The sequence below is a fragment of the Phalangium opilio genome, unplaced genomic scaffold (assembly GCF_054372755.1).
Source record: "Phalangium opilio isolate 3A_F unplaced genomic scaffold, DU_Popi_V2 ptg000329l_1, whole genome shotgun sequence".
Lineage (NCBI taxonomy): Eukaryota > Metazoa > Arthropoda > Arachnida > Opiliones > Phalangiidae > Phalangium > Phalangium opilio.
The window spans coordinates 8801442-8817900 of NW_028324226.1; the positions used below are offsets into that span (position 1 = coordinate 8801442).

Sequence of the window (16459 nt, forward strand, 5' to 3'; positions counted from 1 at the left end):
TTCCATTCCTTGTTGTGATTTTGGCGTAATATGCAAAATATTCTATCAATAAGTTTTGTTTAAATTGTAGATGAAACGAAAACTGTTTATATTATTTCCATGTTTATTTTAATGCAAAGCAATTAATTCAGTCTTAATTGGTATGCCAGTGGAGTTCGCAATCGAGTATTAGGTTCTATCAATAATATCATCATGAGGAGATTTGAAATGACGCAACATTTTCCAAGAAGAAAAATGTTTGTGTGCTTTTGAAAAATTCTCCTTCGTGTCACGACATTTAATTTTGCAAATAGGGTTTAAACAAAATGGTTAAAAAAAATTTCGGTTATGACGGCAGCTACTGTTCCTGTCAACAGTATGAAGAGAAAGTAGAACGGAACACTGACGCTACTCAGGTCCAAATCAGTCACGCTTTTCAACGGTTTCTTCCACTTGACTGTTTCAATTAAGTTCAGCTGCGAGAAATCCAGATATTTCAACGCTTGCGTTTCGAACATCGGTGTCAAGCTGTAATAAAAGTCTCATTAAGAGCGTTAATCATATTACCATGAAATTCTTATGAACCTTAGTTGGAGGTTTTCGTGCAATTGCGGTGTACTTCTCAACCAAGAGGCGTTGAAAATGAAATGTACATAGTCGAATCTCATTGCTTGCTGCGAAAAATATAGACCTTTGGTTTCCTCGAAGAACATTTTAAGCTCTGGATCTGATTTTAGCATTTCTCCCATCGTCCAAGTCACAACAAAATCGACTATTATAAGAGCTTTTTCCCCGGAAAGAATCGGGTTGTATCCATTAAGATCCAAATAGTCTTCGTTAGACGTGAAAAGATTCTCCTCATCCTGTGCTTCAAGCCATTCCTTGACAACTGGGTCTTGGGCTGCCTATAGATGCGCACCAATGATATCAGAATAATGGCGGATTCAGTGGCGTTGCTAGGCCATTTGGGGGAGCTATTGCCCCCAAATTTCAAACTTAGACCCCTCAAAATAATCCGTAAATCCTACCAAAAATTGCTCGAAGCCCCCTAACATTTTGCAGCAATATATATAAAATTACATTGATAGATTCGTTTAAGTTTCATCTTTGTAAAGATGGATTTTAATATCAAACAGAACAATTTTGAAGAAAAAAACCAATAAATAGAGACCATTCATCAGATGGAGACATGTAAAATATTTCCTGTTCTTTTGAAGGGAGTCCCAGTAGTGGCTACTAAAAGCAAACCAAAACTAGAACTAAACTTAAGACGAGTGAAATTACTTCATCCACAATTGTTTCATAGTCAATAATTAGCTTCCGTACTCTTTATCAATGAAAGATTCTATTTCTTTTTAGCCCCCCCCCCCAATTCGAACACTAGCAACACAGCGATACTACTGGGACCGTGGGAGGATTTAACACGGAAACTATTAATTACCAAATATTTCAGATAAGCGAGAGTTTCGCTTTCTTTTATGATTATCGGTGGAATTCCCGATTTGATCAAGTCCGAGAGGGTGTCGATGTAATTGTAGCTTTCTGTCGTGAACTCCGTCCGCAAGAAACAACCCAAGAAAAACAGAGTGAAAGTCACTCCGATCAGCCACGACGAAACGAGCAGACGACAAGTAATGTGGGGCAAAACGGAAGGAATCGCTATAGGGAACATAATTATTCTATTTGCTTAGTATCATCAAAAGTACTTAAGATAGGTTTCATAAGTTTTTCACTGGTTACTGGGAGCTTGTCATGAAGTGACGTAGGTGAAAGCGACGCCTGGTGAGGCACTGTCAAAGGCTTAGTACAGACTAAATAGGAAGATGGACTTCAAAAGAGAGTGTAGTCAATTCTGGTGTCGTTCTCGAACTAACTCTCAGCAAGTCTCTAGCATTACGAAGTATAGGTAGTATCATACTTGTGGAACATATCATGGTTCTAGCGCTAGCCATTATGGGGCAGACAATCTCTGGTAAAAGGATCTTCCACACGAACACGCTCGCGATAAGGTGAATTCTATTCAAATATAGGCGAGCACTTAACCGCTTACGTTCGGCGCACAAGAGCGACGCGTTGTCCCAGATATTTTCCAGAGTTTCTTGAACCATTTTCTTGACAACTTTCTTGGAGGGCATCGCTTTGTATTTGTTGGTTACGATGGAGTGAAAGACGAGCAGAAGTGACAGAAGAACCAAGGTTGACCCCATTAAAATCACCACCTAATTGAAATAAGAAAGTAATTGAATGATTTGGGTAAATATCGTAATTGAGAAAAATTTACTGGAGTGTCTATATTTAAGGACAAGGTAGTGGTCAAGACTTTCTTTGGGGGACCGGACACGATAATCGTCCTAGCCGTTCCAATTACTGGAGATGGGCTGAAATATTTTTCTTGACCGTAGAAAAATGAGCTTGACACGGCTTGTATGATAAAATTAGCATTCTAAATAAGAGGAATAAAATAAAACGGGTTTTTAAATATATATGTATTTAAATTTTTTTCAGATTTCTTTTTGGCGTACGTTGAAAACATCAGGAACAGTATGTATTTTATAACCATGGTCAACGTTCACTTTATGCCCTTCGAAAATCCCCCTAAATTCATGGAACAAGATGGCCCAAGGGCTGGGCCTTAATAGTAATTTTACACGGCTCACGTGACCCCCCGTATAGTTGATCTCCAATAAATCGTACAACTAAAAACATTTCTGAAACGCAATCGTGTATCCCCTTAATTTCTAATAACGTCACATTTCAAATAATATTAATGAAACTAAATTGTGCACCCCACTAAAGTATAATTTTTCAAAACCATACGAATCAAATAATGTATCTAAAACCAAATCCTGGATCCCCTAAACCAGAAATCACTATGACCGTAAACCGTCCCCTCTATTTTACGAAACCTAACCTAACCTAACCTAACCATTCAGCATAATCTCTGATGTATCACGCGCATGGTGCCGTTTCTTAAATTTTAACGGAATAAAATTCCGTGTAAAATTAAAAAAGTGCAGTAGTGCACGAAAATTATCATCTTGTTTCCCTTCACTCAAAAAAGCCCGCGAGATTTAAACTACCTTTCTTTCCTCTCTCTCCGAGCGGGATGCCCCCTCTCCCTCTTCCCCCTCTCACTAATATACCAGGCAGGCAGTTCTCTCTCTACGCGGAGCTTCGTATCGCCACCGCGTACGCTAGCGATCTCTCTCTCTCATCGTAAGCGTACGTTTCGCGGACGCGACCGGTTTCCCTCTCTCTCTCATCGTAAGCGTTCGTTTCGCGGACGCGTCCGGGACAGGGACAGGGACAGGGACAGGGACAGGGACAGGGACAGGGGTTTTGGTGCCGTTTCTTAAATTTTACCGTAATTAAAATTACGTGTAAAATTAAAAATTATATTACTTTAAAGGCCGACTTCCAGCGAAAAGGGTTCTAGCGAACTGAAAGCGAGCACCGAGACTAACAATGAAGCGACCGTGCCGATTTTCAAAGCCCCGCTGGGTCAAAAGCTGGAAGGGTTCTTGCTAACTGAAAGCCGTGCAATGTGGTTCTAGCGAACTGAAGATGAACAATAGAAATCCTTTTAAATTTATTTCCTTTCGAATTTTTGCATTCCCTCTGAAGGAAATTTTCTATTGTGTACCTTCAGTTCGCTAGAACTACATTGCACGGCTTTCAGTTAGCTAGAAACCTTCCATCTTTTGCCCCAGCGGGGATTCGAAAATCGGCACGGTCGCTCCATTGTTAGTCTCGATGCTCGGTTTTCAGTTCACTAGAACCCTTTTCGATGGAAGTCGGCCTTTAAGATATTGACGTATTTTATAATTGATGGGTTATTTTCGTTTCTAACAGATTGTTAATATAACAGTGTATAGGAAGGGCCATACTTGAGGGAAATTGTTAGGGTTGTAATTCGGAAAATTTTCCGGAAAATGACCGAGCTATATTTTTCCGGAAAATTTTCCGTATTTTTCCGCTACCGGTCTAGTGGTCGGCGTTTGGACAAGATAATCCACAGAATTTTGGTTAATCAGTTATCCATGGATAATAATCAGATAATTATTCGTGATTACATTGCATTAAGCATAGACTTCCCGTGGATAATTTCAAATTATGGATAAAGATAAAACAAACAGATATTATCCCATCCAAATGCCGACCACTACCGGTTTCTAAATTAAAAAGTTAAAACTTTAAAATTTTTCAATTGCCTTTCTATTCAAAACATTCATTATTTTGTTTTCGGTGAATTCGGAGGGGGAAAAATTGTTTGTTAACCCTGTTTAAAGTCACAAATTATGGAAAAATCAACCACTAATATTTGGCGGTACTTTAATAAATCTACTAAAGATGGCAAAATAACTCTAGAATGTATATATTGTAAACAATGTTATGCAAATAACGCAACGTGGATGAAATGCCACTTTTCATCTGGTATGTGCAAAAAGTGTTTCCCATCTTGTATTGAAAAGTTTTCAAATTAACTGCACGAAAAGTGAGTCATCTCATGATATGCAACTACATTTGGTAAGTCAGCGAAGTGTAATTAGTTAAATTCGTAATTCAATTATATAAAAAGGCTGCAGTTTCTATTTTAAAATGTATCTATTATATTAATTTCGAACTCAGGACAACAAAACTGAAGAAGCTATCGAAATATCTTCAAAAGTTTGATAAATTGACTCAAAGCTCACTTAATTGCTAGTTTTATATTTTTCCGATTAGCGGAAAATTTTCCTCTTCGCGGAAAATTATCCGTGTTTTATTTTTCCGGAAAATTTACAACACTAGAAATTGTATTGCAATCTTTTGGTATAAATGTATATTGTCTAAGTTGGGTGAACAGTTTTATTTATTTGTATTTGACTACGATTGAAATTGTAATTTTCATAAATCGAATTTTTTACGAATTAAGAAAAATCCTCGATTAATCGTTAATAAATTCTAGTAATCGCCTGTTTTTATCGAATCGAAGGAAGCGAAGAATATTCAGATTCTCGTTCGGCCCAATTACTAGATCATAATTCAAAGTGGTATGAAAAATACTTTATGTTCAGGGATCGTTTCAGATAATCTGAGGTGATTTTGTAATATGACGCGTGGCTCTCAAGCTCCCACGATTCCTGACAATAAATATTTAAGTTTAATTGTCGTCAGGAAAAATAAATGTTTATAATCTCACTTTCAGTGTCGATACATTTATTGGAGTCTCTTGCGCGTACCTACAATGAGTAATTTAAAGAATCGACGATATTATTTAAGATATGAAAATTCTAGATACTTACTTGTATTTAAAATATCGACTATTTCCCATAAATTCAAATTCTCTTTTAGCCATTTTTGCGAAAAACTTAAAAAATCCGAGTTCGAATTGGAAAACAGAAGAAAACAAGATGGCCCAAGGGCTGGGCCTTAATAGTAATTTTACACGGCTCACGTGACCCCCCGTATAGTTGACAACTAAAAACATTTCTGAAACACAATCGTGTATCCCTTTAATTTCTAATAACGTCACATTTCAAATAATATTAATGAAACTAAATTGTGCACCCCACTAAAGTATAATTTTTAAAAACCATACGAATCAAATAATGTATTTAAACAAAATCCTGGATCCCCTAAACCAGAAATCACTATGACCGTAAGGCGTCCCCTCTATTTTACGAAACCTAACCTAACCATCCAGCATAATCTCTGATGTATCACGCGCACAAAGTGCAGTAGTGCACGAAAATTATCATCTTGTTTCCCTTCACTCAAAAAAGCCCGCGAGATTTAAACTACCTTTCTTTCCTCTCTCTCCGAGCGGGATGCCCCCTCTCCCTCTTCCCCCTCTCACTAATACACGGCTCACGTGACCCCCCGTATAGTTGATTTCCAATAAATCGTACAACTAAAAACATTTCTGAAACACAATCGTGTATCCCTTTAATTTCTAATAACGTCACATTTCAAATAATATTAATGAAACTAAATTGTGCACCCCACTAAAGTATAATTTTTAAAAACCATACGAATCAAATAATGTATTTAAACAAAATCCTGCATCCCCTAAACCAGAAATCACTATGACCGTAAAGCGTCCCCTCTATTTTACGAAACCTAACCTAACCATCCAGCATAATCTCTGATGTATCACGCGCACAAAGTGCAGTAGTGCACGAAAATTATCATCTTGTTTCCCGCGAGATTTAAACTACCTTTCTTTCCTCTCTCTCCGAGCGGGATGCCCCCTCTCCCTCTTCCCCCTCTCACTAATATACCAGGCAGGCAGTTCTCTCTCTACGCGGAGCTTCGTATCGCCACCGCGTACGCTAGCGATCTCTCTCTCTCATCGTAAGCGTACGTTTCGCGGACGCGACCGGTTTCCCTCTCTCTCTCATCGTAAGCGTTCGTTTCGCGGACGCGTCCGGGACAGGGACAGGGACAGGGACAGGGGTTTTGGTGCCGTTTCTTAAATTTTACCGTAATTAAAATTACGTGTAAAATTAAAAAGTAGCAAGCGATGATAACTTAACAGAATTATGTGAAAACTTTGTACTCGCCTTTGAGTAAAGAGTTTAGGTACCGCTTCAATAACACAACCAAACCTTCGTTGCTGTAAACCACACACTCGCTGTTGCTAGGGTAACTGAAACGAAAACGGGGAATATTTAGAAGAAATCTTCAAACTTGTCACAATATATATTTTTTTTATTTAATAAAACAATATTAGAAGAGTTGGACAGTTTGAATTGGAAGGAAAATCAAACAAATTCTCTCCAAAACACAGTTGTTTATCATGGGAGGGACATTACGGTTGGCAGTTTTTCCACTTAAACGACTATTGTCGTTCAATTGTTGGATGGAAAGTAATGTAGGTCAGATTTTAAGGCCCATTCAGACTAGACTAAAATCATCTTACTAGCTATCACGTCGATGAAGTCTTTAAGCTCGCTTAATAAGATGGTTCAAGCTTGTCACTTAAAATATTCGCTTGTTCAGTTTTTGAAAATTTTCAGATTCGTCGGGCAGTGTATTACCAAGAAGGAATTTACTATAAGGAGATATAAGTATCGAGATTATACGCTTCTACTCATACGCATGTGTTAGTGGACAAATAAGCCCCACCCCTTTCATGTCCGTCATAGCTCTGCGCTTTCCCATTGGATCCCGTGGGGATAGATCATACAGACGCGAATGACGTATTCCGACAAGAGAAAAAAAACCTCGAGCAAAGTAAACAGAAAATGGAGGCTGCCACCTGTGCTGAAACGGTTTGCGAATGGTTTTTAATTGCCACTAACAATTTAGTTAAAGGTTTTGAACCTAACTTGATGGAATTTGAATATGTGTCTCTACGTGAAAATCGTTCGTTCTATAATTATTTCTAAATCGAATCAAGGGTATTATACTTATGATTTCCAAGGCTTAACGAGAAGGTAAAAGAGATATATGGTGGAAAACATATATAAAATATTAAGTCCGCCTCCGTTTTCACCCTCCCCCACCCACGAGTGGGGATTGTCGACTATCACGCGAGCACCGAACGTTTTTTTAGGCCTTCTTATAGTAAATTCCTTCTTGGTATTACTTGGAAATTAGTGACATGTGGCAGTGGCATACATTTTCGCCTAGGCGCTTTATTAATTTGGCAAAATAACGGACCAGGTTTTAATTTTTTTAAATTTAGTCTTTGCTACTGTGCAACTTAATCTTGTAACTTAAATCAATTAATTTTATATACGTAACTTCGCTGGTGTGAAACATTATTTTTTACTTCTCCGAGTGACGATGACGTCACGGAGAGGTGGACTGGACTTGTGTGTGTATGTCTGTCACTGTGGTCGCAGTTGGTAAATCGTAGCAAATGTATATGCTATAACCGTACCGCGTTCGCAGTTCACAGAAAGCAATATATGCTTCTACTCAATTATCGTCGATAGGGTTAAGAATTAAAATGTATGCGCCCACCGACTAGGGTTACGAGAAACGTCTAGCCTCCCAATGGCGGGGCTTCCACCAAAGGTTCACGCAATTGCGGGTTTTCTTATCATTTACTGTGAATCAATCGCATTATATACAATAAATTTCCAGGATTTATCAAAGAAGCATACGCTAGAATTCAAACGTCAACAATAGCTATGTTTAAAAATATTTAAGGAATTACGTTTCTTAAAACGACTTAAATAAAATTAATGTAAATTTATTACGATTAAAATAATTAATATCAACTATATTTATTTAATTTTTTAAGAAAAATATCTTTTTTTTTATTTGGTTCCCCGACTTGTTTAAATAGCGGATGGAAAATCATTGTGATGGCCAAATTTATACATTTAACCTCGGATATCGAAATACTACATTTCTATTGTCGCCACTATCAAGGAATTTCCGCCTCCATACTTTAGAGTTTCTTGGTCATAACATTTGAAATGTCACCATCCCATGCTACTCTAAAGGATCTTCTTGTTCACCGGTTACGGATTACGTGTAATAATTTTAGCATTTTCAAGGGCAGGGTTTTAAAGTTTTAATCCGTTCGCTACGCATCAATAGTTTGGAAACTGTTCGTGAATCAGCAATTTTATCAGGATTTCATAAATTTCGGCATTTTATCAGCTATTTCATAAATTTCGACATTTTATCAGCTATTTCATAAATTTTGCAATTTTTTTAAGGTATTCGATGAATTTTACATTTTTATCAGATGTTACTGCTTTTTGCAATTAATACGGACCTAAGATATAAATTTCGATTGTTTTTACTGAATTTTGGCTATTCATCATACTTAAATTTAAAATTTGACTCCAAATCCCGAAAGATTTTGCACATTTTACAGATATTTCGTTTTTCCCCAATTCTGTCAGGTATTTGGTGTCTTCGCCCTTCTGTCAGAGATTTCTTGTTATCGCAATTCTGTCTGAGATTTCATGATTTCGCAAATTTATCTGAGATTTCATGTTATCGGCAATTCTGTCTGATATTTCATGACTTTGCATATTTATCACTAATTTCGAGTTAGGCCTATGTGATCAAATTAATGAACAATACCTATTCTTTCGAGATCCTCGTAGTTTTATGATCAAAATATAACATTACAGATAACAATATGTACTAAACTTTTACTGCCCTATAAAAAAGGAATGAACAATACCTATTCTTTCGAGATCCTCTGTAGTTTTATCATCAAAATATAACATTACAGATAACAATATGTAATAAACTTTAACTGCACTATAAAATAGGAATAATACACGTAGCTTCAGCATTTTAAACGTTTCACTCGATAACGTTAGTCATAATATTGTAGAGAATTTCGCTTTTTAAACTGTGTTTTTTCTACAGAAAGTTAAATTTAGATTGAAATGTATCTGAAGTGCGTTATTATTGCACTAATCCTGCCTTCAATCAGTTCGGGATCATCACCTTTTAGCAAGGGGGTAATTACTTGTTTAATCTGGTGTACACTCGTTGAGTAATCCCGAATAAAATTCAGTAATCCAAGATAATTTTAATAATCTCAGGAAAAATCTGCAATTTCAAAATAATCTCCTTAATACTAAAAATTTAGGCTGCGTTCAGTAACCGGCATCAAAAACATCGATGACTAAAAGATGACATCGATGTCTTACTGAACGGTTTTTCGCGTCTTTGGGCGTGACGTCATGATGCTCATCGGATGCCCATCAGAAAAATCAGCTGTGAGAGGAGGTTTTTTTGATGAGCATCGGATTCATGACGTAAATTTCGTCATTTTGCGCCGCTGCAATTAAAATAATGTAGAATTGACAAATATTATATTATTTCGGTAAAAAATGGATTCTGACAGAATTTTGATTTAATTGATAAATTGAAGTACAATATCTTTGTAAATATTTCGGATTTATTATTTAAGCCTCTGCCGTAACGTTATCATAATATCGTCGCCATTAAGAAAAGCATCGATTACACAAAATTGTGCCGTTCAACAACTGCAACGTCATCATGACGTCAAAAGAACCGATTTCATTTTCCCAAACATCGATGTTTTTCCTGATGAGTGTTACTGAACGCAGCTTTAGGTTAATACCGTATTAATCTCCCTTAATACTTGAAAATTGCCGTTAATCCCAAGAAAACCCACAATATTTCGTGAATCCCAGAAAAATTTTGATAATCATTACTATTTTTATAATCATAAATTAATAGCAAATAATCCCCCTTAATCACCTTAATCCATGAAAAATGTCGTTAATCCCAAATAAAACTTAAAATATTTGATGGATTCTTATTTTAATACCAGTGAATCCCTCCCAAATATCGTAATACCGGTGAATCCCTCCCAAAAAATGTAATACCGGTGAACCCTGTTTAAAAACGTAATACCTGTGAATCGCTGTGAATCCCTCTTTAAAAACGTAATAAACCCAGAATCCCTCCTAAAAAGCATAATACCAGTGAATCCCTCCCAAAAAGCGTAATACCAGTGAATCCCAGCTTGAAAATTTAATCCGATTTAATCTTACATAAACCTTATTAATCCTAATGAATCTTCGAATTAAAAGTGTAATCCCATTTAATCTTGCCTAATATCAAATTAACCGCCAAGAGATTACTTCGTCATTATTAATCCAACTTTTTGTTGAATAATCCCAATTTTTTTTAATACTTTGTAATATTTAATCTGGTGTACACCTTTTCAGGGAGTTATTTCCCCCTCGCCTTATAGGGTAACAAAGCATCATTTCGAGTTGGTGTTAAAACTTTGCAGTAAGTTTTACTTATCAATTAAGCATGAATATTTCTTTATCGCGATTAAAGTTTATTGTTTATTCTCACTTGCAAAAACATTATAAAACATCTCTATTTTCTCCTCGGACAAATTTGCATAGCTGATTTGAACTTAAAATAAATCCAAGTTTAAAAGCTTTTTAAAAAAATGGGTGAATGAAATGAATTTTTTGGGCTCTTGTCATTATAAAAATTGGCGATCTTTTTTTAATACAAATTGCCAATCTTTAATTATACAAATACACATCTTACAGAAATAACATGTTGGGAAAACCAAAATATTACCTCTCCGTGTCGAGAAGATTAAATAACCTTAAGTATCCAATGAAAACGTCGACCTTTTTGCCCTCATCCTTTCCCGCGCTTTGCGCTTCCGCATTTCATCCTTACTCTCAACATTATCTTCCTCCATATTACATACAAAAATCAAATACTCACAAAAAGAAGTGGCAAAAACCTGCTGGCTCTTTACAACCACTTAATTTGACTTAATATCCAATTTCCAACAACAATAATATACCGGTAGTTTAATTGACAACCTACTAGCATCGAAATTCCCATTAAGAATGGCTCCCGCGGATACAAAAGGGCAATTTTCAACTAGGTGGGCGTTATCTCATTAGATTTGAAAAATATCATTTGTCTTTTTTAACAATGCCTAACCGTTTGGATTTTTTTAAAGCAATCTTAGCACCAAAAAATATTTTTTGGTACAAAATAAATGTTTTATATTCTTATTAAGAATAAAACAAGAGGATAAAAAAGGTCTGTCCTCTCGTAATTTTTTAAGCTTTTATCATGATTACTCTATACAACAGTAACAAGGAGTATAAACCCATTAGTGGAAGTAGTATTTTTTTTCTGAAACAATCTCGCTTATGTTTATCCTCTCTAGACTTCGCTAAAAACGTATTACTTCTACGTAAAATATTAATAGACAGGCAAGGATTCATACCATTAAAGGAGCGCAATATTATCCATATTTTCATTTCATATACAGAGAAAGGAAATTATTATGTTTCTGAGAGGAGCTTCCCATTTTTGTTGTTGTTTTGTAAAATATATCGCAATGCACGGGCCTTGATAGATATAGGAGGCAATGAATGAAATACATCACAATGCACGTGCCTTGATAAATATAGGAGGCAATGAATGAAATATATCACAATGCACGGGCCTTGATAGATATAGGAGGCAATGAAGGAAATATATCGCATGCACGGGCCTTGGTAGATATAGGAAGCAGTGATAATCTCTCTCTTTGCACGAGAGGTTTATCTTTAATATTTAAATAAATATAATTATTTTTAATTATTTTAATCTTCAATAATTAACATTAATAATAGTTAAATCGTTTAAAATAAAGTTATACCTATTATCTTCTCAAACTTTGCTAATATTGACGCCCCTCTTCCCGCTTTCTTCAAATTTTGGGGTATATATACGATTCGTTTCCATTATAATAGTAAGGAAAAACCGCAAATGCGAAAACCTTTGGTAGCGATCCTACCTTAGGGTGGCTAGACGTTTCTCGTAACCCTAGCTGATCGCCGCGTATATCCTAAAACCAAACGATGATAATGGAGTAGAAGCCAATGATACAGATTGGTGTCTATGTGGAATGGACGGAAGACCAGTGGATGGTGGTGTTAGAAGCCAGTGTAAGTGCAGACGGGTGTCAATGTGGGATTGACAAAGAACAGAAGATGGTGGTGATTAGAAGCCAGTATGTACAGACTGGTGTCCACGTGGAATGGACGAAGACCAGAAGATGGTGGGGATTAGAAGCCAGTAAGAACAGACTAGTGTCCGTGTGGTATGGACAAAGACCAGAAGATGGTGGTGTGAGAACTCAAGTAGAGGAGCCATTTCCGTGACTGTGAAAGCAGTTCGGAAATGGCGAACACGTTTGCTCCGATACGCAAACTGCGAACGCGGTCACGTGGGTGTAACAACGGACAGACACACAGACACACACACACACAGACACGGCCGTTACAGAACCTCTCCTGGACTACGTCACACGGAGAGTTAAAAATGGGCTAAATTTGAAGTTTAGCTTGAGGAAATTTTCCCTTTAAACACACAATTAAAATAAAATTACGGATCAGCGTCATTTACACAAGCCAAATTTTAAGCTTTAAGGCGAGTAAATTTCAATGCTGCTTCAAGTTAAATCTTACAGTAAAGAAAAAGCAATTTCCAAGTTAAATCAGAACTTAATTATCGACTTTGATATTTTGGTTGGAATAATAGTGATTTAAAATTAAATTTAAGTACTACATTTGATTGTCCTAATTAGTACTTTCTCACAAAAATAACTCTGCTTTTGATTACGATCTCCCTTAAAAGTCATAATCATACCTAACACAAGTCACTGAGTATTTGTGATTAAATCACGTAAAAGTCTTGTACAACATTTTAGAAGCAACTAACCGTGGAGAAAATTGGAACGATGTTCCATGTGTAAAAAGAATTGAGAATTTAATTTTGCGGTACTGCAAAAAATCAGAGCGATGTTTGGAAGAACATAACGTACGTGTGTGTTCCGCTAAAAGTATCTATTTTAAACGCTTCTCAAACATCAATTACATAAGCTTTATTTAACCCTACTCCTTTCATGGAAATTTCCATGTTATTATCACCCCTTGAATAGTCCTTTGAAAGTCTTGTCGCCAGTTGCACAGGAAATCATCACAACAACGAGCGGACGACGTTTCAAAAACTTTGCGATTATATAGAAGGCCCAGACGAAATTACAGTCGTAAATAAAACTAACCACACTCATTACGTCCATTTACTATTAATCCATTTTACTTTTATAATTTACTGAATATAGTTTGAGTGGAAAAAAGCATCCTGCGCTACTGCATATGCAAATGAAAGAAAAATAGAGAGATGGACCAAGAAGTTTGAGGTAATTTATGTTTTAACCGAACCTACATAAATCGCCATTTCATAATCGCTTCAAACTGTGATCGGTTCGCGTGGGTTAAAAACTGGCTCCCTAACCGTTCCTCTTAAGATAGAGTCTCCATGACTAGATACAGGGTTAAGAAGGAACTTCCTGTATGCGTATACAAAGATGGTAGACGGGACGTAAACGTTACCAGTCGGAGTCCAGTCCACCAAAGTCCTTTTGTTTGAAGCCACGTATAACGTCTTGAAACCAAAAACTGGATGTTCCTTCTAGAAAAATAAAAGATGCTCGAAAACCAGACTCTATTTTAACCCAAACTTTAAAAAGGATCTATTTATCGTTAACTTTGTTTTCCAATATTAAATTTAAAATATTAAGGATATGAGCTATAGATCTAGTTTCTGAGTTTGAATTGACATGCCTGCTGAACCCAGTACTTCACGGTCCACACTGCAGTACCTCAAGGGACATAGGTTCAATTCCAGTTTTTACAGAACTATTGATTTGATCGAGTAGATTTTAATTGGGTGCTTTCGCTTTTCATCCCCATATAGTTTTTATTATTATACTTGCTGTTCCCTTATGGAATAATTTGCATTTCTAATAAGCCATTTTTTTTTTATTTTTCAGAAATGTCAAAAATATAGATGTCAGTAAATCTAAAATTTCCGATACAGAGTTCACTTCATAAATGAACCAAAAAAATGTATATTGCGTGTTAAAAAGTAAAAATATACCTTATGGGTTATGGAATAAAAATATGGAATAAAGTTATCCATTGGGTTATGGAATAAATGATAAATATTTTAATACTGTTACAATAATTACCTTGCCCCTTTTTTAATTTTTCGCGGAATTTTAATTCCGGTAAAATTTAAGAAAGAGCCCAAAGCGACTGTGCCGGTGCCGGTAAAACGCCGCTCTCTGAATGAGAGAGAGAAGGTAAAACGCTCTCGCGCTCTGAGAAAAAGAGAGATGGCGCCCTCGTAGAAAAATTAATTTCGTTAATTTTACTTGTACTGTAATTCATGTTAATGGAGGGTGTCACTAAGGTGAGAGGATTATGACGTTGCAATATATAGAAAATAAATTATAGTAGCTTGTCGCTTCGCTGAGAGAGAAAAGAGGTAAACTATACGGGGATCCACGTGAGCCGTGTAAAATTAGTATTACCAGAAGGGGATAATAGAAGAAGGATGACACTCTGTATCCTCTTAATGCTTTAGTTATGTAACGTCATTCTTCCCAGGCTCACCCTTTTAGTTTGCTTTCCCGCTCATCAAACTACAAATGGGCATCGCACTGTAAGGTGAATTCTATAGTTGTTTGGCACTAAATCCCCAGCAATTATCCCACAAACCTCGTCTTGACGTGGGACAAAATTCAGAAGCGCGTCTAGCCAAATATTTAAACGCTAATTCTAGGAGAGCGGTCGCTCTCTTAGATAAGACTTGATACTGCCTCTAATACTAAAGGAGGGTTCTTTGATTGGCCGTAACGTTTTTCGTATTGTGTTTGCTGCTTTGAAATTTTGCGAGTGAACTAAAATTTGGGCCCTAATTTTGTGGTTAAAATTTCAAAGAAATCCAACTAATAGTTAATTCTATAAAGAATAAAGTTGTTAAGGGTGGTTTTAGAATCCATAAAATTGATCCGACATTTGGTGAAAGATACTATATTCTTCACTATTGATACTTTTTTAAGTCTTGTTGTAATCAAGGCATTTTTGATTATAGAGTAATGATGAGGGAACTATTTATCGTGTATGTGATTCGGTTTAGTAACCTTGCTCTAAATGTTCCGATGTTGGGAAGAGTGACGTTACACCTACCCCGCTTTGTGGTACACTTCTCTCAAAGAGAAGTATTATATACTTCTGGTATTACTGGCCACTATACGTTCATCAGCAGAATCTTTTGGCCTATCCACATTATTATTGGGGGAGAGGGGGCTCACGTCCTAGGAGGGAGTAAGGAACGTTAGTCTCAAGTCTCTCCTCCCTGGTCCTAGCACCATTGCCAGAGGCATATTGTGCACCTGGCCTATCCACATAGACGCCGTTCTGTACTGATTGGTTTGGAAAATTACAATTTTCCGGTATTTGTCTATCCCACATGGACGCTAGTCTCTACTTATTGGATGCTAATATCACCATCTTTCTTTGTCTATCCCACATAGACGCCAATATACAGGGTGTTTCTGGAAAGTCTGGCACAAATTAACAGGCATGTTCCTTGGGTCAAAAGGAGTCCGAAAGGTCCTATGACGTTTTGGGGTAAAACGCTCCGTTGCGACGTTATGGGCTCTCAAAAGTAGGCCGAAAAACAAGGAGATTTTGCAGAATTATAGCACTAGTATTGTGGTTTTGACCCAATTGTTTTCGATTATTGAGCATAAGTCAATGATCGAAATAAGTTCAAACTTAGTGGAAGACCGTGAACGTGTTAAACGGCCAAAAGCGTTAATCCCTTTGTTTTTATTAATGATTGTAATTAAAGGTAAGGAAAGTAGCTCAGATATCGGTTACTTGTTTGTTCAGATGTACTGGTAACTGACCAGTCTTTTATTCTTTATTTGAATAAGACACATTACCTTTACAATAATTCGAATGAACCCCTTAAGTTTTACAATAATTCGAATGAACCCCTTAAGTTTTACAATAATTCGAATGAACCACTTAAATTTTACAATAAATCGAATCGAACCCATTAATTTTACAATAATTCGAGTCGAACCTATTAATTTTACAATAATTCGAGTCGAACCCATTACATTTACAATAATTCATATTGAACCCATTACATTTAC

At 36.4% G+C, this 16459-nt stretch overlaps 2 protein-coding genes and 2 long non-coding RNA genes across 4 annotated transcripts in view; 1 reads left to right on the top strand and 3 right to left on the bottom strand.

Moving 5' to 3' along the window:
* Window positions 1-262: 262 nt before the first annotated feature.
* On the bottom strand, window positions 263-2585 carry LOC149610694 (uncharacterized). Its single transcript, XM_089859655.1, has 6 exons — window positions 2502-2585; window positions 2261-2422; window positions 2030-2198; window positions 1421-1638; window positions 565-884; window positions 263-507 (listed from the first exon to the last, which is right to left on the bottom strand). Exons 3-6 carry the CDS (start codon window positions 2184-2186, stop codon window positions 297-299), a joined length of 906 nt encoding a protein of 301 aa, XP_089715781.1. The 5' UTR covers window positions 2187-2198; window positions 2261-2422; window positions 2502-2585; the 3' UTR covers window positions 263-296.
* A 788-nt stretch (window positions 2586-3373) lies between these two features.
* Window positions 3374-5372, bottom strand: LOC149610695 (uncharacterized). The gene is made up of 3 exons (XR_016376818.1): window positions 5265-5372; window positions 5162-5201; window positions 3374-5102 (listed from the first exon to the last, which is right to left on the bottom strand). It is a non-coding gene; the product is annotated as an uncharacterized LOC149610695 (long non-coding RNA).
* Window positions 5373-6475: 1103 nt separating this feature from the next.
* LOC149610696 (uncharacterized) overlaps window positions 6476-16459 on the bottom strand; it is a 32619-nt gene continuing 22635 nt past the window's right edge. The window contains exon 3 of the mRNA XM_089859654.1: window positions 6476-6610. Coding sequence (XP_089715780.1) covers window positions 6602-6610 — 9 coding nt within the window. The 3' untranslated portion in view covers window positions 6476-6601. The remainder of the gene's footprint in view (window positions 6611-16459) is intronic.
* On the top strand, window positions 13122-14474 carry LOC149610697 (uncharacterized). The gene is made up of 4 exons (XR_016376591.1): window positions 13122-13266; window positions 13388-13495; window positions 13571-13648; window positions 14282-14474. It is a non-coding gene; the product is annotated as an uncharacterized LOC149610697 (long non-coding RNA).

Excerpts from the sequence above, each read along its gene's own strand:
- LOC149610694 (XM_089859655.1), bottom strand. The coding sequence starts at position 2,186 with ATGGGGTCAACCTTGGTTCTTCTGTCACTTCTGCTCGTCTTTCACTCC. Across the intron at positions 885-1,420 it reads TCGCTTATCTGAAATATTTG|GCAGCCCAAGACCCAGTTGT; the intron begins GTAATTAATAGT and ends GCGCATCTATAG. Across the intron at positions 508-564 it reads CACGAAAACCTCCAACTAAG|CTTGACACCGATGTTCGAAA; the intron begins GTTCATAAGAAT and ends CTTTTATTACAG.